Genomic DNA, 24,991 nt, shown 5'->3' with positions numbered 1-24,991 from the left:
TTGCATACCTTTCACCATGGACAGCAAGCTCGTAGGAACTGTGCGTGTCTCTGTAAACTTTCTGAGTTCCTCGAGTTTTGTCTGGTGCATTTTGCGGCAGTGGCGTCTGATGCTGCGGCGCGAATTGAAGTCTTGACCGCAAAGACAACAGGAGATTGTCACATCTTCAACCTGAATGAAAGTGAGAGAAATAAGACTGAGTCACTCAGCATCACAAACAAGACAACGCTTTGTCTTTGTTCTCTGCAACACCTACCCCACTGTTGGACCCCTCATCCTCAGGCGGTGGCTGCTCCTCTTTAGCCTCCTCTTCAGGCTCCCATCTCCTCTGTCCCTGGTTGTGTCCTGGGCTGTTGTGGCTTTCTGGTCCACCTGTCTGGTTTGCCTGGTTATTCTCCACACTTTCCATTGATTCTCCCTCCCAATTTACTGGACTCTCTCTGGCACTGCAAGAAATACAAATATATCAGAAATGAAGAAAAGACATGATCTCAGAAGTTGTGGTACATTTTACTCCATCAGCGCAGTGCTGACCTGGGTGTGTGTGATGGAAACCGAGCAAGCTCCTCCTCTGTGGTGAGGTACTGAAACACAGCCTTTGTGGTGGTCTGAATGGGCTCCAGTCGGACTACGTAATCTGGCCGATCGGCTCGTGGATAGATAGCATCCAGTAAATCCTTCATGGCAACACTCTGCCTGTCATCACCTGATGAACCTATGAAAGAAAAATCCCAAGAAACAATCAATCAGCTGTTTGTCACATAATACACAAAAGAAAAACAAATGTATGCAAATAAACAAAAATATACACAAGTATATGAGTGTGACACAGATGTTCAGTCTCAGTGAAATCTTTAGAAGCTGAACTTAAGTCTGTATGACTTGAAGGCTATTCTGGTGCAGCTGCCTTATAAAGAGCAAGCTAGAAATTTGTCATGAAAACATTTGCCTTGCTAAAAATAAAATGCTAATACCGGCTGTGTTCACATGAGGTTACTACAGAGCCATGTTATACTGACAACACCCATTTAGAAAGGATATTTGAATATATATCGGGAAAAAAGATCATGAAGACAAGGTAACCCAAAATGAAAAGATTTTAATTAGTGGAAAATGATCCTCATTCAGCTGTAATGCCATCACCTGAAAGACTGCAATTTGGCCTAATGGGCTGCTACATTATACTATTAAAAAGAGAAACAGAAGCAGTCATTGTATTCATTTAAAATCTCTGACCTGTGGCAAATTGCACAAAGGCATCAGATAAAAGTGCCCAAATCTAAACGGACAAAATAATCTCACAGGGGCCGACCAGCTTTTCTCTTTAATTTTCTTTTGCGCTACTGAAAAGAGGAGAGAGTGAAACAACATTTAATATGGTTGGAGTGTAGAGTGGTTGTGGTGATTCAGGTTATGTAGTGAATGGATGAGGGTGCAGGGCTACAAAACACCGTCTCTGTGCAACTTTAGATTAGCACATATCCTTATCCACAAAGAGTATTTTATTTCAAGTAAATGCAAATGTTTACTCTTGACAGGATTAGGGTTTCCTCAACAATAATAAGGCCCTTATTTTATTCTTATAAATCACTGTGTGGTATGGGAACTGCAACAAAACTGATTTAAGGTCCCTCAGGTGGATTATAAGGACAGCAGGGAAGATCACTGTGGCCCTACCACTTACAGAACTATGCAATGAACACTCTGCTCTACAGAGCCCTCCCATCAATTGTTCACTGCTCTGCTGTCCGGCATATCTGAGCATCCAAACCAACACTCCCAGACACTGAAATAGCTTCCTCTCCCAGGCAGTAAGCCTCCTCAAAGCTTGGGGCACCAAGAGAGTGAACACAGGCTGCGCTCACTCAGTCATATTTTACACTCTAGCATGTCTACACTGTATGGGCATGCTTTAGACCACAGGTGACAAACTCCAGGCCTCGAGGGCTGCTGTCCTGCTTGTTTTCCAACTAGCCTGCCCTTGTAGCTTCTTATTGGCAAAGCACATGTAAACCAGGTAATCAGCAGCAGGTAATGCAGGGATATCTCAAAAACAAGCAGGATGCTGGCCCTCGAGGACTGGAGTTTGACACCTCTGCTATAGACTAACATACCTCACTAGCTCTACATTGAGACATACACAGCCACCTTAAATGGCACAAGGAAATTTACGCTCTTTGAATAACCACATATGTTATCCTCTGGTATATTTATACACACTTTATAGCTACCAGTGCTGTTACTGTAAAGTCTGCCTCTGTGGTTGTTATCCCTACTGGCAATGTAATCATGATGTCAGTGTCTGCACTGTAGGGTTGTCTTGCACTGTTATGTAGTGCAGCATGGGTCATACCTGTATTGAACAAGTACGAATGAGTCATTTTCTAATATAATACACAACAAACCTTAGTTGATAGACTCCCGATTAGGAAAAACAAAAACAAAGCTGTACTTACTGCCGCACAGATCAAAAAGCAGATGAAGATAATATACAATTAAAAGACTTTTTTTTACAAGGTAAATAATATAACTGACTGTTCATACCAAGACACCACTGTTTCTTAAAAGAAAGCAGAGAAAGCTAATGGAAAAATTGCTTGAAGACTTTCTTAGTGTACATCTTTTCTTGGAGCCTCCTTCCTCTTGTAAAGCAAAGAGACGTGGACTCATACTATGGCTAATGAGGAGTAGATAAAACAAATGGTGCGAGTTCAAAGTCACTCTGCTTAGTAGTACGAGAGGAGAAACTGCATGATGGATAGATGTGCAATGGGATGTGGGTTTGTGTGTACAAAGACAGAGACAATAATGAGTATGAGACAGATGGCATGAAAGAGAGTAAAGGAACCTTGGGAGTGAGATAAAGTCAAATTTGAAGAAGCAGAAGGCGACGTTAAAGAAATCAGAGGCTTTTTTTCCCTTGCCAAGGGCATTTGTGTGTGCGTAACCTCAGGGATTTATGGGGCCCAAGCTGAAGTGAAGTTTGATCCCTGCTTTATCCGGGGACTTACAGTTTGTCTGGGGGTGTTAACAAGTTAATTTGAATGCCCCCAGTCTTCACAAAAGGTCTGTCCCCAGTTCTTGCTGTACCTATTAATTTTATTACTGAGTTTTCAGGCATCTTCTCGGCTCTTTTGGGGGCTTTCTCAGCAGAATTTGGATCATGAAGATGTATTCCAGACATGTTGACGAATGTGTGTCTGCATGCTTAGGCACGTTGTCACTGACCATCAGATTCAGGCAGGCGTGATAGGCAGTAGTACTCCTTATGTGTGATGAGGTTGGGCAGGCCTCTGAACAGACTGCGGCACAGTTTACACTCAAAGATGGTGTCCACCTCCCTTAGCAGCATGTGTTTTAGCTGGCTGGTGCCTGCAACAAAAATATAAGGAGTCAAAAGCACAGATACAGTATTTTCAAAAACGGTCCTAAGCGTAGGTTGGCTGCAGCATCATTATGCTGAAGGACATTTTATTAGATAAAATTTGAATTCATTTATATTTTCACTTTTTTTAAGACTCTGTATTATATCTTGATATAAGAAACTGCATAGAAAATTAGGATTAATCACAGAGGAATGATAAGTTCCTGTATGCATGAAAACCCTGTAGGGTAACTGTGATAGATATCATAATCCCTGGAATTAGTACTTTGTTCTTTTAAAGGATTTCTGATAATGATAATGAAGTCTTTGTATTAAGGACTACACTCCTTTCATTACTTTTACTTTTTCAAAAACTGTCATTCAGCATTCATTTCAATTGTGCATCTGTTCAGTGCTTTATTGGGTATGTGACGCATTGCTGCACCTTCCTTTTATTTACATGTGTCCATATATATATGCACATAGACACATTTATGTTATGCAAAAATCAGAGTAAACACCGTTAGGAGGACTCACACAGATGTCACAACCACACACACACACACACACACACCTGCCACTTCATTTTATCCTTTGCCCTCTGCCACTGGCTCAGAACTATATGTGTAGTGGCATGGATTACAACAGCAAGGCATAACCACAGTGCGCTTACAATTTAGAGGTACAGAGCAGAAGATCAGACTAAACACAACTGGCTGAGTTCAAGCAGAATAATCCATATTTCAACAGAAACATAATCTACAGTATTTGGAATATTAATGACTATTGTATTGTACTGTTGATTTGTTTTAAGAGACTTAGTTGGAAGGAAAAGCTTTCGATTTAATAAAATCTGTGTCTCAACCTTCACCTATGGGCATGAGCTCTGGAAAGCTTTTCAAGCATTCCCAGCTGGGAAGAGAACCGGGGGTAGACCCAGAAATCACTGGAGAGGTTTTATAGTTATATAGCCTCGGGAAGACCCAGGAGGAACTGTAAAGCACTGCTGGGCAAAGGAAGACCAGCTAATAGGTGCTCACTGTCATCAGATAAGGAGACTTTACATTGCAATACATCATCTACATATGTGCCTTTCAGGCAGACTTCAAGCAGACTGACCACAGTGTCTACAGCTGTTCATGTCCTTGTCCCGCAAGAGAGCATAATCATGGCTTCAGGAATCAAGAAGTGCAAGATGGATGGAAGAGAGGGATCCTTTTTTTCTTAACTCCTTATCCAGTTCAGGGTTGCCTCTTTTCAATGTAGCAATTTGCTGATATTTTTCAGACTAATCAATTAATCTATTAACTAAACAAATTAGAAATCAATAAAATTTGTGGTATAAAGGATGGCAACCCTGCTGATGTGTTACTGGGATTAGATCACAATTCCTTATGGCACTCCACTGTGAAAACTGTCAACACATATTCAACTGAAAGAAGGGAGCAATGACAGGAGTTCATAAATAAGAATGAAATGAAGGACAATAAGAAAACACAAACCAGAACGGAAGCATTCAATTATCTGCTGAATCCCAGACTTGGAGGTCTGCAGAGGCTGCTGGAGCAGAGGAGGATCACCCGGCTCCACACAGAGACCTAAAAAGAGAGAGAGAGCATTTTATTAAAGTGAGCGTGTAATTACAACAGAGTATGAAAGCCACTGAGAAATAAAGCATCACCTAGAAATTCTGGGGAGCTGGTGGGAACAAAGTATATTGCCAACGCCAGTGCTTAAAGGGCAAATACAATCAGAGTCAGACAATGAAGTCTGTTCAGGATAGTGATTCATTTTGAAATCATTACCTTCTAATACACACACACACACACACGCACACACACACACACACAAAATGAGAAAGCATGCCTTCTATCTTTGCCTTCTAGGATCAGCATTATAACGGAAAAGAAACACAGGACATGGGTGTAAATGAAAAAACACCCTTTACAAATGAAATCTCTCTGCAGGGATTGCTCAGAGGACTACAGCTCAAGTGGGAGTGATGAAAAACGTGCAGTGGGAGGGCAGAGGCGTGCTGCTGGCAAATTTTTGTGCCGACTCCAACAGAGGTCGGCGACAGCAAAGGATTGGATACTTCGACTTGGGTCTAGCACAGTGCCACATTATCTGCCAAAAGAGTAACATGGCGAAATTTACTGATGCGCACTGGAGAATATTTTTTGCGTATGCATGACCTGCAATTACTGGAGGATGTAGACTGAGAAAGCAGCAATCCTGATCATGGCAGGGATTTAATGTTTTGTTTGACTTATGTGCCAGCTTTTTCACTAGCTTCCCTTTAATGCATGTAATCATTCATTCAATTGTCATATAATACAGTGAGATAATTGTCCTTTACTCCTCTCTTGTTTTCATGCAAGTTGAATTGATTTATGTTCACTCTCAGTGTAACAGTACTAGCCAACAAGTTTTAAAAATGTAAATCAGATTTTAAATTTTCTACCTGCATGAAAGATCAAATTTGTCGTCACAGTGTTATTTATTGGCCTTAGTGATAATAGTTGTTTGTTATTGATTGAACGAAACACTTTTTAAACCTTTTTTTAAAGCTTTTTAAACCATTTTCAGACCGTAAGTTTGTTGTTTTTTTGCTTTTGTTTTTTTAAAAATACAATTACTGTTTTAGTCTTCAATTCAAAACCTGTGGTCATTTTGGATGAACCATAAACGAACATCATCAGAAACAAGCTACCAAGCAGCAACCACCACGTCACTGTCATTTTTTATAAATAAATAAATAAATAAATAAATAAATAAATAAAATGCATCATTAGGATGTGATCACAACATCCTGTGCCACAACACAATGAACACAATCAGCACACATTCATGGAAAGAAAGAAGTTTGAACGTATTGGTCTCAGAGTCAAACAAATTTAGTTTTCTGTTGTATAAAACATTAAATATAACATAGCAGGAGCAGAGCTTTGGTTCTTGCATTATTTATAGAAGCTGACTGTGGCTGAAAGACCTGCAGTGGTTTACTGAAATGACTTATGGGTAGGTAAAGTGCCCTCATCCTACCTCCTCTATAATAAAAGGTAGAATAAGGGCATAATTTTTATTTTGTATGTAATTATTTTTTTGTATTCCATGAACAATTTTTTTTACATCAATACAATCTGAGACGGGCATACAAACAACCACAGGGGTGTTTACCTTCACATACACCACCACACACCCTGTTATCACCTCAAAAAATAAGATGCCATTGAGAACATTATTTCTACTGCGACAAAAGAGCTGTTTGTAAAAGCAAGGCTACCACAAGGCTCCAAATAAAACATTATCATTGCTTCCAGTTGTGACAAATATCCACTGTTTGTCTCCCTCTGAAGCATGCACATATATTACAGCCCACAAACTACCATTTGTGTATCTTGGAGATTGTAGCGGTACCCTTTGACTGGCATTCTGTTAATTCGTGGAAAGCTCTGCTATTTCCAAGATGACGTTAATTAATGTCATGTTGGAATTCAGAAGCTGAGACATTTCATGTTTAAAAATTTTGCACTGGTACAATATATTTTAATGCCAACTAGGGCAGTCAGATTTTTAAGTCATGATTACTGTGATTAAAATGCATCAAGGCAACAACATTACTGTGATATGAATAGAAAATGTGATAAAGGGTTTTGTCTTTTGTCTTTTTTTATCAAGTTAAATTAAAAATATAGTCTGTCAGTATAACTTTAACAAAGGCAAACAAAAAGAACAATTACATAATTATTTCACATGTCCTTTAGTGCAGCGGTCCCCAACCTTTTTTGCGCCACGGACCGGTTTATGCCCGACAGTATTTTCACGGACCGGCCTTTAAGGTGTCGCGGATAAATACAACAAAATAAAACTAGTACCGGTACCGAAAAAAAGAAGATTTATTCATAACACACGTGAAAAGACCCAGGAAAACAGAGTAAACGATAAAAACGATAACAAAATAACGCTGAAAACCGATAAAAACCCTGAAAACCATACATTTCACACCTGAGCCTCAACTCTCGCGACCCGGTACCAAACGACTCACGGACCGGTACCAGTCCGAGGCCCGGGGGTTGGGGACCGCTGCTTTAGTGGTATCAATATTTTATTTTTAAACAGCATGTTTATAAACAATACAAAGTTATCACATTACTTTCATCTAGTTATCAATTGTCTACTTTTAAGAAGTTTCTACAATACTGAGAGGCAGGTTTACTCAAAATGCCATACACACCTTGAGTAGACCTGTTTTGTGTAAAAGTGGTGTAATTGTGGTTGGTTTACTCTGATCTGAATGATTTCATGAGTTTGTAAGCGTGTAGCCTCTTTCCAAGATGTGGGTTTTGTTTCACACAGAGAAAAAGCCCAAGAAAACTCCAAGTGAACCAAGTGAGAACATTGAGTCTGCTTATTGGCTAGATGTTACTGGGGCAGGAGCAATAAAACAAAATGAAAAAGGTACTGTGTTCTTGATAACATGGAGAATTTCTCTAAACAGTATATCTGGGTGATATTTCACAGTTCGTCGGACTGAGGTTAGATCACATTTTAACTGTAAACAAACTGCTCTGGAGTTTTTCGTGAACTGGACCCAGACCACTCATCCATAGGTCTCAGTGCGGTTGTTCTGCTCTGACAAACTAAACAGTAGAGGTGTGAAAACACCCTGAGAGACACATAAAAGTGAAAGAGACTAGCTTACAGAGTAATACACCCACAGAGGTGGCAGGAAGAGACAGAGACAGAAAGGTAAATGACAACTGTGTGAGAGGCTTTGATAGAGATGAAGATTATGTATTAATGTGTGACAGAACATGTTTTCCTCTTTACCATCCCCCAACACCTCCCCTGCGTATGCTGCTATAATCCCAGGGGTGAAGGTTAGTGACCACTCTGACCTCCACATCCCCCTCTGCAAGAGAGTCAGATCAACCAGAGCTTCTCTGTGCAGTGTTTCTTTATTGCTACCAGAACTATATGACATTAACACAGTATCAGTGTACACATATGTGAGATGCATAAAAACACCTCTTCTATTCTGAAAACATGAGACAAGAAGGAACGCTACTGTGAATGAAAGGCAGAGAAGGTTCATCTAAAAAACCAAAAGAATAGAATAAAGCAAATATTTCAGAATTCAGACAGAACATCTGTCATTATAAAAAGTAGATTTCATAGCCTTGTAGTACAAATTACAACTCTATCCAAAAGCTTAGCTTGGTTTTGGGGTCATGAAACACATTAGCTAAAAGTAATCACACCACATAAGCAGGACAGATGTGACAACTGCACAATCTGGCCATGAAAATCTTTCCAAGTTCTCATCCTAAGTGGAGAATTAGGACTATTTTTTCCAAGTTAATCAATAAAGGGTTACGTCTTATTCTTAAACTAGGACTGTGTTCATTTCTCTATACATTTCTATTGGATTTAATCCCATTCTCACCAGCAGAATGCCTTCCAAGTTCCATTACAAATGGAGGAGTAATGCAAAAAAAAAAAAAAAATAGTGTAATAAATCAGTTCCCAAATAAAACTTTCATAAACGTCTGACAGCTCCAGCTAACCAGTGGTGCCCAGAGTGGTGCTCAAAGCCAAAGGCAGTTCCCATTTTCTGTGTATAAACAAAACATTCACTTTGACTTTGGAGTCCAGCCTTACTCCAGCGCCCTGACAGGAGGCTGACAGACAGTTTTAGCCTGTAGGTGGATGAATCAAAGCAGCGAGTAGTGCAGAGTGAAGACTAAAATTCCCACCATGAGGTTGTATGCCAGCCAGCCATGCTGCAGTTTACAGCCATGTCTGTCCAGACTACTAATATACTTGGTGAAGAACTTGAAGGAAAGCAAAAAGACTAATGCAACAGACCAAATGACAAAAGTGGTAACAATAGCCTCGTCTGTTCTTCTTTTATAGTGTTAAACACTGCCCTGAAAAGTGTTTTTGCAAAACATACTGATGTTGATTTAGCTGACCTTTAACCCTTTGAATTTTGTCCTTTTGAACATTTGTCTTATTCTTGAATTATGTAGCTCTGACCAGCAACATCTATCAATTCATCCATGAGACCAAGCAAACGGTTGTGCTACATTTTCCCATACCCTTTCCTCAAACAATGAGCTCATGAGAATGGGATAAACGGACGACTCAAAACCTTAAGTGCAACAGCTTGAGTCTGCACACAACAGTCATACTCACCTGTGTTCTGACCATGTTTGCAGGCACTCGTCTGCAGAAACTGCTCCTCAGTCTGGCAGCTCTGGTCCCTGGTCTCAGTGGTAGTGTTCCTATGAGGCTCAGGCAGTAGAGGGGGAATGGGCTTCCACAGAGGCTTACCCTGGTGCTGTCCAGCAGAGTTGCCCCTTTCCTGAACATCCACTGGAGTTTCCTTCTGGTCCCATTTCACCGGCAGCGCCTCAGCTGAAGCAGAGGTCTGAAGATGGAGCTGATCAGAGCACTGATCTCCATGTCTGGGTTGCACCTGTTGATGTTGGGTGTCCGAATGGAGTTGGCCTCCCTCCATCTCTGGCTGAACACCACTCTGACAAGAAAGCCAGACATGACAATATAAGACACACAAATAAAACTGACTGCATTTATAATTAAAGCCACTGTAATCTCCATGCTCCTGTGGGTACTGTGGACAGCAGCAAGAATTGCTGCCTGCCACTGTGATATATATGCAACCACTGGAGGGAGACAAATCCAAAAAATCTTTAACTGCTTTAGATAGTAGCTGTCAAAGGGAAAGTGACTAACACTGTAGGTAAAAAGGGCAAGCCACTGCAGTGGTGGATACTAGCATATGTGGGACTGCTTATGAGACAAAAGCTTTAAATAACTTCTTTATAGTTAATAGGTTCGTCTCAGGAATGCACCCCTGATAAAAGGTTCTGTTTGCAAAGGGAAGCAAATTAGAAGAAAGTTGGCTTGTTTTAGACAGTGGATGAATATAAAGGGCTGCACCAAGGTCTAGTGCATAGTAAATAAAGATTATTTTAATCAGTGTATCCTACAAAGCTACTCTAGCAGAGTCCACTCATATGGAAAAGATATATATAAATCTTATAAAGTTTGTATCTGTCTTGTGTGAAACTTGTATGAAAAGCATACAAAAGTGAAAACAGATATAAGATCCCTTGAAAAATTATATAAATGAAACTTGTACGTTTTGGATACTTACTAAAACAATATATGAAAGTAATGAGAAAGTGGCCACTTTCATGAGTAAATCATATAAGCCTTATATGATTCACTATATGAAGTAGGCCACATCTTATGCAAGTCTTTTATAAGATTTTACTATTTCTTTTCCATATGGGCAAGAATTTAAAAAATAGTTTGAAATTATAAATGTTACCTAATGAAGACTGAAAATTCATGCATAAAACACGTGCACACAAAATTTGAAACTTATTCATAGACAAGTAAATTAGAATTAGTAAATTAGTAGCTGTCTTTGTCCTGAATTAATGCCAATTGTTGGGCAGAATGAAGGACCACAACAGCTGGCTGTGTATACGTCTCTGCGCACACGTCTCCTGAGCATCCAGAAATTTTGTAGAGGAACATTAACCTTGTCTCACACAGCTACCCCCCAGCAGATAAGTGACTCCCCATCAACTCCTCAATGTGTGCACACACAGTATGTTTGTCTGTGTGTGTATTTATGTCTCTTAACCAGACCTCCTTTCTATCCAAGTCCCCAATCTTAGCTCCTCTGCCACCCACCAATTTATCCTCATTCCCTCTCTGTCTGTGTCTGCCTCGCTAACTCCTCGTGTCCCCGCTGTCCTTGAAGAGGGATAAATGACTCCACATTAACTACATTACAGCACATCACCACAGGACAAGTGGGCCAGTTGGACACTAAGGCACAAAGACATACATTGCCATCTCATGGCATAAACAAATAGCTGCAAAATAGCCCAAAAAATATCCCATTTGTGCAATACACACATAACCTAATGAACCCAGTGAACACAGTAAGTTTTTACTTTAAGAAAAAGAGGGAAAAAATCACCATCGTGAGCTGAAAAAAAAAAAAACATCAGGGAGTGCCACCATTCACTTAGAATTTCAATTCATCTGCCAGTCAATCAGTCAACTATTCATGATTCATTTTCAATGGAAAGTGGTGAGCACAAAGCACAAGAAAGAAGACTGATTAGAGTAGGTGGGTGGGCTATGAAATTCCACTCCTTAAAAAAATGTCATGTGGAATAAAGAATAAAACGAACAGGTGAAAGCGGTATCAAAAAAAAAAAATCACAGATAAATCAGTCTGACGATTATTTAACAAGACTGATTTTCATATGGATATTGACAGCAATATGTCATTAATCACACGATGAATGGTATTTAATCATGAGGTCTATAACTTCAACAAAAAAAAGATGCAGGGCTCTAATGATTTGTAGATTTGCATATGGGCATTTACAGTTTTTGGTTACTGCTTGGGCTCTGCGCATCAGCAAACCGAATCAAAACAGAATAATGAAAACTACATATTAATAGGGTTTACAGTGGTACTAAAAGAATTGTTTGAGATATAGCCCCTTTAATAAGGCGATTGAATTGCAAAATTTCAAAAACACTACTAAAGATTTTGTGTCCTGCAACGCAGTGAGGCTTCTTGTTATTGAGAAAATGAACACGTGAAGAGTGAAAAAGTAAAGAAGATGTTAGTTGAGCTTCAAAAAACGTGCAAAATACACAGAATCCTCACAAAGTAAAGTGTCAGTTCGCCAAAAGACACAAAATTTTGGCAAGAATTCTTGGAACAGAACTCTACAACAATGCATCTATATCAAAATTATGAAAAAACAAACATGCAGAAATAAGACAAAAGGAACAGCTTATGACCCTCAGTATAGCACCTCATTTGTCAAACATGGTGATGTCATGCTTTGCTGTCAGCAGAGCTGGTACACAAGAATTTATTGATAATTAAACGACTTGACAGATGAAAAAGAAACACTGCTAAACATATTCAGGCAAACATGCTGAAACACAACAGACAACCTATCATCGTTCAGCGGGACAATAATCCTTAACAAGTGGCCAGAGCACCCAAAAAGCTTTTCAGGGTGAAGAAAGTCCTTGCGTGGAGTCGTTGTTACATAATCTCAGCCTGACTGAGCTGCATTTCACTTGCTGAAAGGGCAGACCTACTAGATTCACTGGTGTAGATACAAAGAGTGTTGAGATTGACCGCCAGGCTAGAACATATAACATGATTTAGTTTATGTCTGATTTATTTTTAAACCCCTAAATGTTGGCATTATGTTTAAAGGGCTACAGCTCCTAAACTATCCTCCCCAGTGATGAAAAACAACTCAAATTAAAGCTAAGACTCTGCACTTTGTCGTATTGACTGTTGTTTTTTTTTCTCCAAATTGCCCGGCCGTCTAAATATCCTTGTCTAGACTGCAAATAAGCTTCTATTGTAACACAATCACTGACACATTTTCTCTTTTTCACAATAAAAATACTAATTGTATTACCTGGTGTATCTGTACAATTCCTATTTCCCATATGCAAAGGCTGTGGCATAGGGAGTGCACACTGTAATGACTGCAGGCACAATACACATGCTACAAAAAAAAACACAAACAACACAGGGGCTAGGACAAACAAAAGAGGGTACTTAAAGGGAAATATATAAGGACAGAATTCAAGTTTTCCCTAGTTCACATCCAGTAAATTTTGTAACATGTGGCAGGAGTTATTTCAATAATAGGTTAGGTTTCATTTGGGTCTAACATAAATGAAGTGTGACTTTACAATCAGACAGGCATTGTTAGATTTTCTTTTGTCCAGTACCTGTCTGCGGGGACAGTTAGAGCTCTTCCTCCCAGCTGACTTCTGGGCCTTCACCATGCTGCCAAGACTGGCCTGCTGCCCCACACGTTCACTACCAGCATACACCTGTAACCTGCAACAACACTCCACATGAGCCAAGAACTGGACTGAAAGAATTACCTTCTGCTGGAAGAGCCACTAAAGCATGAAAAGCTGTCTAAAGAATTAAACAAATTATAGTTTCTCATATCTTAACTGTGCACTGTTTTCTTATTTACAGATGTACACTTGCAATACATTTGTAAAGGATTGTTTGTGTGCAGATTACACAAAGCTTTACCATGATACATTATCAACATCAGTGGAGCAGACTAGTGAAAGAATTGTAAGTCACACAATCTAAACTTTAAATAAAATGCTACCAATGTTGCCCATTTAATATCATCTTCCACATGCGTTAGTCTTCAGAAAATGTGGGAGTTTTACAGAAAGTTGATGAGAACAGTCTGCAATGTTACCATGAACCAATACACTACATGATTTGCACCATCTCTATTTTTACCCATTTTTGCAACACTGTGGTGTCCAAATCAAGAATCTGTAAGAAAACTGGTAGAAAAAAAAGTTTCACTTCTTAAACACAGCCACATAAGTTACAATACAACATGTAGAAAACACACCCATAACAAGGTCTAATATAGATACTGGGTGTGTGGAATCTGAAACTGCTTTTAAGTGGGCTTTGTTTTGTTACAAGTTTCCTTTTGATACAGGAACTGTATTGGTGGAAGTGCAGAGCCAGTGGTTTTGAATGAGTTAGCCACTTGAGTCCTTTATGAGTCAGACTGAGAACTGCAGTGCCAAATTGTTGTGGATGCTGTAAAGATACTTTTCATTGGTTGCTCTGTATCACACCAAATCTACCATAGCTTTGTATTACAGATTTAGGTGTGAAACAGTATGAGTTGCTGCCCTCTAGTGGTCATTTAGACACCATATTACTGGACGTATTTTTTTAACATAAGATCATCCAGCTTCAGAGGCACATGCTGAACAACCTCACTTTTCCAAAATTTGCCATCTTTCGCCATAAGATCTAACAACAAGAAGCCTACGTTAGCTGTCACTGCAATCTGCAGAGTGACTTTTGTTGTTTTTTGCCAGAGGACAAGTTTTAAATGTATGAAGAGTCCAATGTTGAACTAATAAGGTGCTGCAAGTGACAGTGGCTTGAAGCAGTTTGGATATGACATACTATGAGCATCCCAAATTTGTGGTAATTTGGATTTAAGAGACAGCAAGGAAACACAAAACAAATTAGATGAATATCAAGAAGGGAAAGCACAGATCACCAACTGAAATTAGATCACATCAACTCTATGCCTGAAGCAAAGATGTAGTAGCGAAGATTTTGAGATTTTATACTAAGTTTATTAAGTATTGAAACTAATATTCTGAAATTAATCACTATGACCTTCAACTACAGGGAAAGGGACATTAGGCAAACAGCGACAGTTGTGTCAGTAGATGCAGCGGGGGCCCCGAATGCTTCAAGACAAAGCCAATGTCAAAGCACGCTGTCCCATGTACAGGCATGTCCCCCACTCAGAAACACTTTAACTGCTACTGAAACTCCAGCAGAGGGAGACAAAGCATGTAATGAAAATGGGGTTTTTTAGTTTAAAAGTTTTATAGTGTTTTCTACAAGACCAAGGGCTTGAATACAGCTGTCACAACGCAACACACCTCTCAATGCAAAAGAGTGGGGCAAAATATGCCGTGGCTGGGCAAGAACAGCAGGCGAGTTGCTGTTCTTAACCATCAATGCAACGATGTTGCTTTCTATAATTATCAATAAACTCTATAAATATATATATTATCATATATATATATATGTAGAGAGAGGGAGAGAGAGAGAGAGAGGGAGAGAGAGAGGGCGAGAGAGGATGAGAGAGAGAGAGAGACTTTATATATAGATTGTTCCTGAATTTACATTTCTAGTGTGCCAGGCATCGTTAAGAACCACAGCACGCCTTTTCATCTCTGGATCCCGACTTTTAGCACTAATGATGAACCAGTCAAGCACTATGCAATAATGCCACAGCAGAGGATACTTGCAATAATGGAGCAGCTACTTAACAGATGAGCTCAACTAGAGTGGAGCCATGGCTGGAGACATAGAAAATGTCAGTCTGTGGGAATGCATTTGTTTTTATCTTGTCTATCTAAAAAAAAAAAGTAAAGGACAGCATGGATGCTACAGGTCAACAGTAACAAAGTCAGAATTTCTAACAGAACTATTCAATTAAATTTATGTATTTTCGACTAAAATTAAGAGCAGGCATATTAATACATCATGCACCTACCCAGTTAAGCTCTATTTTTATCAGGAGGGAGATTAACACCAGCCATTAACTATAATGGGAAATGAGGACTTTGACCGGAAAGTCTGTCTACCCTGCCGACTACTGGTGAGTAAGGAAACAAGCTCATTTAAAATTTCTGTTTCTTTATTTAAAAAAAAAATAGTAAAGTTAACCTTAGTTAATACAACATATAAAGGCAGTGCTAAATTTGAAGCCACTGTGGACTTATCCCCCTCCTATCCTTCACTGCTCAGCAAATAAAGATCCTTGATCTTCCTGAGTGTAATTTGTACACCATGTTTGTGAAAAGTCTAAAAACATCTAATACTGGTGAGGAACCCTACATTGGTCTTAGTATGCATTTAAGAAAAACTGGCTATCTATTTTGTGCTAATCCATTAGCTCAGTGGCCCCTGATGACCTGCTTAAGGTGTTTCTCAGTGTTTCACTTAATGCATGCTGGGATGCATTCAAGCAGTCTACTATCCTGAATACGAATATATTATTACAGAAAACAAACACAGATTACAAGTTTCTGTCACTCGAAATTATCTAAGCATCTGAGTTTCATACTAAATCTAGAACTATCAGAAATGTTTGTTACCGTTTTCCAATCACATCTACAAGACAAGTACTATACAGCAAATTGACACATAAGTTTATCTACATATTTGAATATACCATAGTATCAAAACAGACACACATCTCGACCCAAGACTAGCAGCACCTAATAACTGATAACTCCAGCTAATAACGCCATTCTTCCCAGTCTGCTGGAGCTGACCGTACCACCCGGCGTGGACACTGCCTTAGGCTCCAGTCATTGAGTCCTAGAGATCAGTTGGTGACCTGCTGGATGTCAGTTACTCACTGACCAGTCTCTAGGCCTGTGTGACTGATACCTTAAAGAGGCATCATGTACTGCAAAGGCTGAAAACAAACACCTTTAACAACACACATGTCAACAACACACAGGGGACTCTCACATTTGTATGGCAACAGACAGAGGTGGTTATGAAGGACTGATTCGTGTTATGACTCTGGTAATGACGCCAATGTGGCTCAGACTGGAAATGGCGATATTAGCATGGTTAGCACATTGGCCTAAAATCACGTTATTTTCCTCACATTTATCAAAATGTCAGATATTTTAAGTAGTTCTACAATTCTACTTTTGGGGCCATCAATCATCTTTCACTCCATTCTAATGTATACTAATGTTTACCTTTTAAATATATTGGCAGCCGTGATTATTGTTATCCTCACCTTTCATGTTTAAAAAAAACATTATCTGTTGAGAAAACTATGCATTGTACATCTAGTACAGTGATGCTCTGTGAAATTGTCTCTCAGAAAGAAAACGATGCTCCACAAATGCTGTAAGACCAATTTCAAAAGATCAATAAAGAAGAAACAGGTTTGAAAAAGGCATTTCCTTCCATCCTCCTCAGAACAGTCCTTGATAAACAACTGCTGAACAATAGCTGATAATGCAAAAAAAGATGAATGATATGAGCTTGTGTTTGCAATGAAAGGCTGAGCTGGGACTAAATTGCCTGAGGCACTTGGAAATACAGTCTCAAAGCTGACAATCTTAAGAATTAATCACATGTTTCTTATATTCTAAAAATAAGTGCTCAACTCTTCTCCTCTCCTATATACTAATATAACTCTGAACAAATCACCCACTACCTGGCTAGTATGACTCACTGCCTGAGTACCATTACCATTTCCAGCTGTAAAATTTCAATTCAAATACTCCAGTATACCCATTCCCAGCAAAACAAGCAGGCATCCATTGCTCAGTAGTTCACAAATTACACCTGAGTGTGAGTTTCAGCTCTAGCGGCAATCCATAGTGAATTCTGTTAATACTATGATGAATCCAATTTGTAAACTGAGTTTCCCATCTGGGAACATCTCTTATTTTAGGAGAAAAATCGTAATTTTCCTTTTGAGAGAAAATAGATAAGGTAAATTCACAACAGAAGAAAATAACTTTTTCCATGCTGCAGAGAAACCTCAGCTTTTTATGGTATAGCAGATAAAGAAATATTTGCTACATAATATTTAAACATCTAAGTGTGCATTATTATAAGATGTACTGCTTATGTAGCGCCACAGCCATTAGATAGATGGCAGCAATCATGATCTACTAGTCATTTCTTGTGGCCGCTGGAGAAGACTTCCTCCTAATGGACGAACTCTATACACTGACATGATGCTAGCTGCTGGCAGGTATACCAATAATGACTACAGCACAGTATGGAGGCAGTGATATTGTGCGCTGCTTGAATGTAAACACTTTCCACACAGTGAATCACAGAATGGACAGTTTATATACGGTGGTGGTGACCCTTTCCCTTTATTGCTTGTATTCTCGAAAATGTGCAATATGTATATAGGAAGAGGACATCCACTTGGAGGAGGTCCACTTGGCCGCCTCATGTTTTCCAAAAGTATCACTATCCAAAATCTCCAAATTTTTCTCCACATCTATACTTTGAAAGTCTGACTGAAGGACAGGGAAAGACACCTCTTCCTTTAAACAGCACTCTGAGTAGTGAAACCAATTGGTTTAACTACCAGTACCTTTGCACAGGTGCAAGTTAAGCATGTCACATGCACCAATGTTCCCAGGATGCTGGCTTTTGAAATGTGCGCTACTAACAGGTTTCAAGGTGAGCTGGGCCCCAGAAAAAGCAGGATGTTGATCAAGAATACGGCAATCCAGTATTTGGATCTGTTGTATTGATCTTTTTCGTAGGTCCCATGTTGTCACTGATATCTATCAATCAACCTACCTACCTATCTGTTCAATTCAGTTCTCTGATTTTCTGTGTTCACTTCACCACACAATCAACCAGAGTGGGAGCTAATGTACCACAGAAGATGTTAACAGCAAAAAAAAGAATAGTTCGGAGGTGTTTCACACCTACTACACCAGCAGCTTTTCTTGAATATTTCCAGAAGTTTTACACTTTACCACAAACTCTCCTCAAATAAGTTGGCATGACTGAAAAGCTCAAAGCTCTCCGTCTCAGTCAGAGACGTTACACAGGGTAGAAGCTGGAAGGACGTTGGTTTGGTGTAACTCTTGCTGGAAAGCTTTTACTGGACTTGAGTAACATAAGGTGTCCTCATTAACTCAATTCATATTATTGCACTTCAGCTGTCTCCTGTCAGCTCCACACATACACACACACACACACAATGTGTGAGAGGAAGGTGAAGAAAAACTAACGCAATGCAAAAATAATAATAAAAATAAAACAGCAGGTTGCAGTTGTCTAACAACTCTTAACATAAGCTAAAATTAGCCTAATAGAAATGTAATGTTCTGTGATAAATGTTTTGTTTTGTTTTTATACATGACAGTTTCAACTTGCAACTGTGGATACAGCAACATACTGTGTTCACTGAGAACGGTTACTGGAAGCGTTCCTGAGCCCACACAGTGAGTTTCACTACTGAATCTGCTTTTAATGCACTGCTGCTGGCGCAACCAAATTTTATTTGATTTTTTTATTTGTACCTTGCATACACTGATTTCTCCAAAGTGTTTGAATTAATTAACGATAACATGTACAACAGATGATGGAAATCCCAAAGTATCTTAGATTGAGACGTCTTACTCTGAAACTGCTCAAAAACGAATCTGTTCAACCTCCACAACTTTTCCAAATTTTATCCCCCTGTCCTGTTACTTAACATTTTGCATGACACCAAGAGTGTTCCTGTTCAAACTGGATGGCTAGATGTGGCCTTTCTATGTGAAGCTTATATGTTCTCCCTGTGCTTGATTGGAGTTTCTCCCAATGTCAAAAGAAATATTTGTTATGACTGCAAAAGACTTGAAAGCTGTCCAGTTTGTGTTTCACCCTCTATATCGCCTTCATGGCCCTGTGGTGGACAAGCATTTAAGACTGAGGCATCTGTGTATATTGACATTTTACACAGTGTCCCAACATTTTTGGAGACATATCTGTACAACTGCAAAATAGTCCCTCTAACTGTAACACTAAAACAAGCTTAGATAAATTCGGTGGAGTTTCTCACTTCAAGAAAGGTACTGGTGACAGAAAATAAACATTCACATTCAAATATGATTAACTGATCTCACTGTGTGTTACAGTAACATCCTGTGTGATAGCATTAACAGGTTGCTGCCCAGGAACATATGGGATCTCATATACATGCACACACCAGTTGGTCTTGATGTGTTACTGAAACTCACAAACATTAATCACTGTGGAAAGAAATCATTCTCTACAATGTTTTGGTTGCAAATGGGAAAATACCTGAGCGATACCACCACAACCACACCAGCTGAGTTATTAAACAGACTCATTCTCCCCAGCAGCAACTTCATTCTCGCCCAGAAATCATTGCACAGCAAAGTTTACTCAAACTTAATATCTTGACTTGCTTTCATGTCATCATTTTCATCAACCCAACTGAGCCAGGACACCCTTTAAAGGCACACTCGGTGGCAGTACACACAACAGCTGAATTAGACCAAACCAGATATGAAATGAATTCTCCACAGGACATCGTGTAGCCTTAATTCAAAGCAAGCACACAGCAGATTAGAGCAACATAAAGAGATGCAGCAGCAGCAAAGCATGGAAAGGGAGCACAGACACAGATTTAAATAAATAAAACCACAAGAGATGCATAATGGGCATTTTCAGGCCAGGTGTGGATGCACAGTGCATAGTCTACTTCATATCAAGGCTTTAAAAATCACACATAAATGTATAATTAAGTACAAGCCCCAAAGAGGGTGATGTCAACAATGAATGGCAAAGAAAGAAAGCAACAATCTATGAAATCCAAAACACACACAGATCACCTGAGATCCCACCCTACTCTGTAATGAGGCAACACTGTTGTGACAACAGCCTTGAACAACTGTTCTAGTCAGATATTTCTATCACAATAGGTAAAAAGTCTTTTTTTTTTGTTGTTGACAGATTGATATCTACTGAAAACTGTGCTTGCCTTTACCATGAACACTGCAAAATACGTTTCCCTAGTGTATTTAATTGGTTTGTAGACTCGAAATACTCCACCACAGTTTTCTGGCTCACTAGTTAACTTACTACCTAGCTTGCTGGCCGTTTTGCTGAAATTGATTATCTTGTTTCCTGGCTGAATGGATATTTTGCTGTGTTTCTACTGTGGTGTGTGACTGGCAGGTAAAAAGGCTTGTTGACTGACTGAACTTGCACACTGGTTTGACAAGCTGACTCAGAGACTGAACACAACACTACATCATTAACCTGACTGAATCATACAGTGACGTCATTTAACTGTTGCAGTCAGCATCCACACTGGTGAAAACCAAGATACCTGTGGTGCCTCAGCAAGGAAGAAAGCCAGGCAGTCTTGGCTGCTGTTCTTATCTCAAGCTGCTAAAAAGAAATAAACACCTAGAATAAAATGAATGGAGGCCAAGCTGAGGTAGTTAAAAGATTTGCCAAAAAAAATGGCAAATATAAAAGTAATATGAAACAATATATAATACAGGGAATAACAAATATATAGTGGTTGCTCATGAAGAACAATTCTGTCAACTTCAGACTAACCCTCCTTTTTATTTTAGTCCTCTGTCGCCCACTTTGTTATCTAAACTCATGGCCTTCTTACCCATTCATGTCACTCCCGAAGGTTAGACTGACCATCTCTATTCTGTCAAAGTTACTCATGCACTGTGTCACAGCTTGAACAGAGGGCAATAGAGAAAACAGAGGCAATAGGGGGCAGTGCAGCCAGGTTCTGACAGCATGCAGTGCAAAATAAGTTTTCAGTTAATCAAATACTGAAATAACAGCCACCTGCAAGTTCAAAGTTGGGAGCTTTAAACTGTCAAAGAAGAAAAGATTCCTATATCACTCCATTACCTCAGGGTGGCATCTGTGCTTTAGGGAACATGTTTCACAGCACAGGGAGCAACCTCTACTGATCTGTAACCTTTTGTTTTTTTTAAATAAAAGTACAGGAAGTGGAAACTGCACAGTAAAAAAAACTATGTAAAAAAAACTCAATGTAAACACATAGGTGGGGGTTAGTCAGGTAAAAAAATTCAGGTAATATGAGATAATATTATTAATTAATTTCACGAATCAAAATCCTGTATGTTGACATCGCTGCAAAATTCGTGTAAAGCTCACGCATTTCCGTTACATTCGAAAACTGCTTAGAAAAGAGTGATTTAACTGACTTTACTGCACAACAGTATCTTATAAAGGATTCTGTAGCTGACATTATCACCGTTTCACGACTTTATGCCTTAGTTCTCTTGTTCGGTCTGGCCGATCAAACCATGCGCAGTGCCCCAAAGCGCAACGGCAACAAATAAAACGTTCCTGGGTAAAAACGCCATGCTCATCTCCAAACCAGAAACGCGTGGCGCGCCGTGGATGTTACTAAAAAACGAGCGAGTGCTTATCCAGTGTCCGAATCATAATCCAACCCCATTCTCTGCGCTGTTCATAAATGCTTCACGGCCATATCATCGCGATCCAGTAGAAAAGACGTGTATCCACATGAGCGAGTTCACAATAGCCACATGCACCGAGCACCATGAGGAAAGGACCGGACGGATATACTCCTCTCCGACTGGCCTGTCGAGCCCTGTAGCAGGTTTAACCAGTGTGTGTACGCATCCACTTACGCATCCCAGGGAGAGCGATGGAAACATAACCATCTCGAATAAACGGCGCGATCTTCCGTGTTTATACGAAATCCAAGTCGGTGCACTACTGGAGAGTGAAAGCGCACGGCGATTGTTGCCGCCCGAGTCCGTGTCTATTGGTTCTCGTTCAGCTGGGGCAGCGTCAGCACACACACACAGTCTCCATTTGCAACTCCATCGCCCCCCATGGGCGTGCGAGGCCGCGGGCTGTGACGCAAATGGCACTGGGTGATTTGCAAATGACATATCTTCCTAATTCGGTGTCGTCGCCACAGGGACTGGTCCAATTCACCAGATATTACCACAGAAATATCCATCCGACGGCGGGGGACGAGTAAATAAAGGCGGATGAGCAGTTCGCTCTACGGGGATGCGGTTGCATAACTCAGGAAACTTAATAAAAATGTGCACGGAGCGAGCGATGTGCAGTCTCCGTGGCTGATTTTTTGTGGTTGTTTCGATTTAATCCCAGTGGCCTGTGCTAGCACTCACCACACGATCCGTCATCGACTTTTGGCCACAGGAGGAACCAAGCAGAGCGTATACACAGGGAACCCAGTGGCCTCGCTATGGTGGATGTGTGGTGGCCAGAGCTAGGACGCATGCACGTAGCTGACGGCGAAAGACAGGACAGCCGGAGTGTGACTTAGGACCACATTCACAGGCCATAAAGGGCCCGCATGAATGCTATTGTGCTCTTTTATCCAAGAGTCCAACTATTTACAAAAGGTTGGCCAACACAGACAAAAAATATCGCGGCGAAAAGGTGGCGGCGGTTACAGCAGCTGCCACCGTTCTCTGCGCAAAGCAACAGCACAATCATTGCGCAGCGCCGGACTTCCCCGGTTTTGTGCAAACTGTGCGATTCGCTCAAAAGACTTTTATTTTTTACCTCATTCAGGCTATCTTCGTCTGGTAAACCGCGAACCAGAGCGCAGAGCAGTCGTCGTTCTCATGGCACGATTTGCATCGCCCCCCATTATCCCCGAAAATCTCCTTTTACACGGTTATATTGTCAGCCTAAAAACGCCACTGTTTTGAGCAACAAAAGAGCAGCTTAACGTGATCAAAGAAAAGGCCAAGTATAAAATGCACCTTTCACGCCGTTAAAGAGAGGCCCCTCGTAACTATTGCAGCATGGCAGGGGAGTGCGGCGTAAAAACGAGCTAACCCGAATAAAATACACACAAAGACAAGGTGCAGCTCTCGCACGAATCCGTCCATCGCCACCGTGACCGCAACACTAAAACGTCCCCGATCATTTGGATTATCCTGGAGTGGCCGGGGATGATATCACGGCGAATGTGAAACGCTGCGTTTTGCGGCTCCGTGGCACCTTTTCCAAGAAGCAGCTTGGCGCACAGGACCGGTGACCCTTCCATCTTTGCGCGTCCTTCTACCGAGCGAATTGGTGAACAACCCCGTATTTTGACCGGTCTCTGTTGAATAAAACACATCGCGGTAGGAGATTTTACCATTGAGGAAGTAAACGCTGCGTGTAAAAGGCTGCTACAAGTCTCTGAAACTATTCCTCTCCCCGCCGCGGCCAGGCAGAAACAAGAGGGCGATGACGCCATTTTCTGCAAAAACAACCATGCTCGGGAAGCCAAAGCGAAGGAGGTTTAACCCGCTCCGTAGCCCTCAAGTCCCGCTGAAACGTATTTAAACCAAGTCCTTACCTTGTTTTTCTCGGATGGGTGGCGGAATAGCGTGTTTCGAGAGATAAAACTGCTCGACCGTTGCTACTTCGAGTCCGGAGATTGTTTATTTCGCTTCCCAGCGTCCCTGGTTCACTCTGAACAAGTTCCTCTGCGAGCCGCTGTCTTTGTGCACCCAGAGGAGCCTCTCAGCGTTAAACCAGTCTCTGCGCAAAGGTGCACCCTCTACGTCCAATTTTAGCTAAAAATATCGGCACTTTAGAGGGACAGTACGGAAAAGGGAGATGATTTGGTCTTTTTTAATTACAAAAAGTTGACAAATTGACCAGCTTTTTATCCAGTGTCTCGGTTATAGCGTTGATTTATCCCCCAAAACGCGCAACCTTTTCGAGGACACAGACCTCTCCAGAAGAGTCCACGACGCAAACTCCGAAGTACACCAGGGTGTTTGTACCCACCCAGAAGTTAAATTGGCAGATAAAATAATTTACACTGCCAATTTAATAAAATACCAACTAATTAACCAAAATAACCAAAATTACTGACAAACGTGAACGAGTTAATCGCATTTGTGGTGATACGGTTTAATTTACTAAATGAATATTTATAGTTTTTAATCACAATTTTATACAGAATATGATTTAGAAGTGCATAAAACACAGTTGTGCGCTTAAAGTTTTCCTCCAAAGGAAAATTGACGAGTTTATTTTTCTTCTTTAAATGAATTCAACTAAATTTAAAGATTTGTGTAACTATATGACAAGTTATATGTGATACATGAGAACAAGTAAAAGGTTCTCCTTTTAAAAATGTGTTTCCAAGGACAACTCTCACTGATCTCCTTAAATATACCAGATGACAAATTGGTTTCTTACAACTTCATGTTGTTTTCTACTTTATTTTTAAATTTCCAAATGGCATTGGTTTATAAATACTGACTTCAAACTACATTAAAAAAAGCATGAGTAGCTTTTTCAGCTGTTGACTAAGTTTATTAGTAATAACACTAATGTGATCATACATTTCTCATCAATAACATCGCTTATGTTTTCAGTTGTTTGGATAGTTGGTGTTGAATAATCACATTTTTTTAACT

The 24,991-nt window shown here is 40.2% G+C and overlaps 1 protein-coding gene across 10 annotated transcripts in view; it reads right to left on the bottom strand.

Annotated features, from left to right (window-relative positions):
* Window positions 1–24,991, bottom strand: part of znf800b (zinc finger protein 800b) — a 31,242-nt gene that overhangs the window by 5,629 nt on the left and 622 nt on the right. Inside the window, exons 1-9 of one of the 10 annotated variants that reach the window (XM_040035196.1) lie at window positions 23,917–24,395; window positions 13,734–13,780; window positions 13,193–13,304; window positions 9,566–9,908; window positions 4,867–4,962; window positions 3,229–3,372; window positions 535–715; window positions 257–446; window positions 9–171 (exon numbers count right to left, since the gene is read on the bottom strand). In XM_040035196.1, coding sequence (XP_039891130.1) covers window positions 9–171; window positions 257–446; window positions 535–715; window positions 3,229–3,372; window positions 4,867–4,962; window positions 9,566–9,908; window positions 13,193–13,249 — 1,174 coding nt within the window. In that variant the 5' untranslated portion in view covers window positions 13,250–13,304; window positions 13,734–13,780; window positions 23,917–24,395. Of the gene's footprint in view, window positions 1–8; window positions 172–256; window positions 447–534; window positions 716–3,228; window positions 3,373–4,866; window positions 4,963–9,565; window positions 9,909–13,192; window positions 13,305–13,733; window positions 13,781–22,216; window positions 24,399–24,991 lie in introns of those variants that run through there. The other 9 variants (XM_040035191.1, XM_040035193.1, XM_040035194.1 and 6 more) reach the window with 9 other exon arrangements.

This window comes from Simochromis diagramma, unplaced genomic scaffold (genome assembly GCF_900408965.1).
Source record: "Simochromis diagramma unplaced genomic scaffold, fSimDia1.1 OVJJ01000816.1, whole genome shotgun sequence".
NCBI lineage: Eukaryota > Metazoa > Chordata > Actinopteri > Cichliformes > Cichlidae > Simochromis > Simochromis diagramma.
This window is presented reverse-complemented; position numbering and strand designations above follow the sequence as displayed.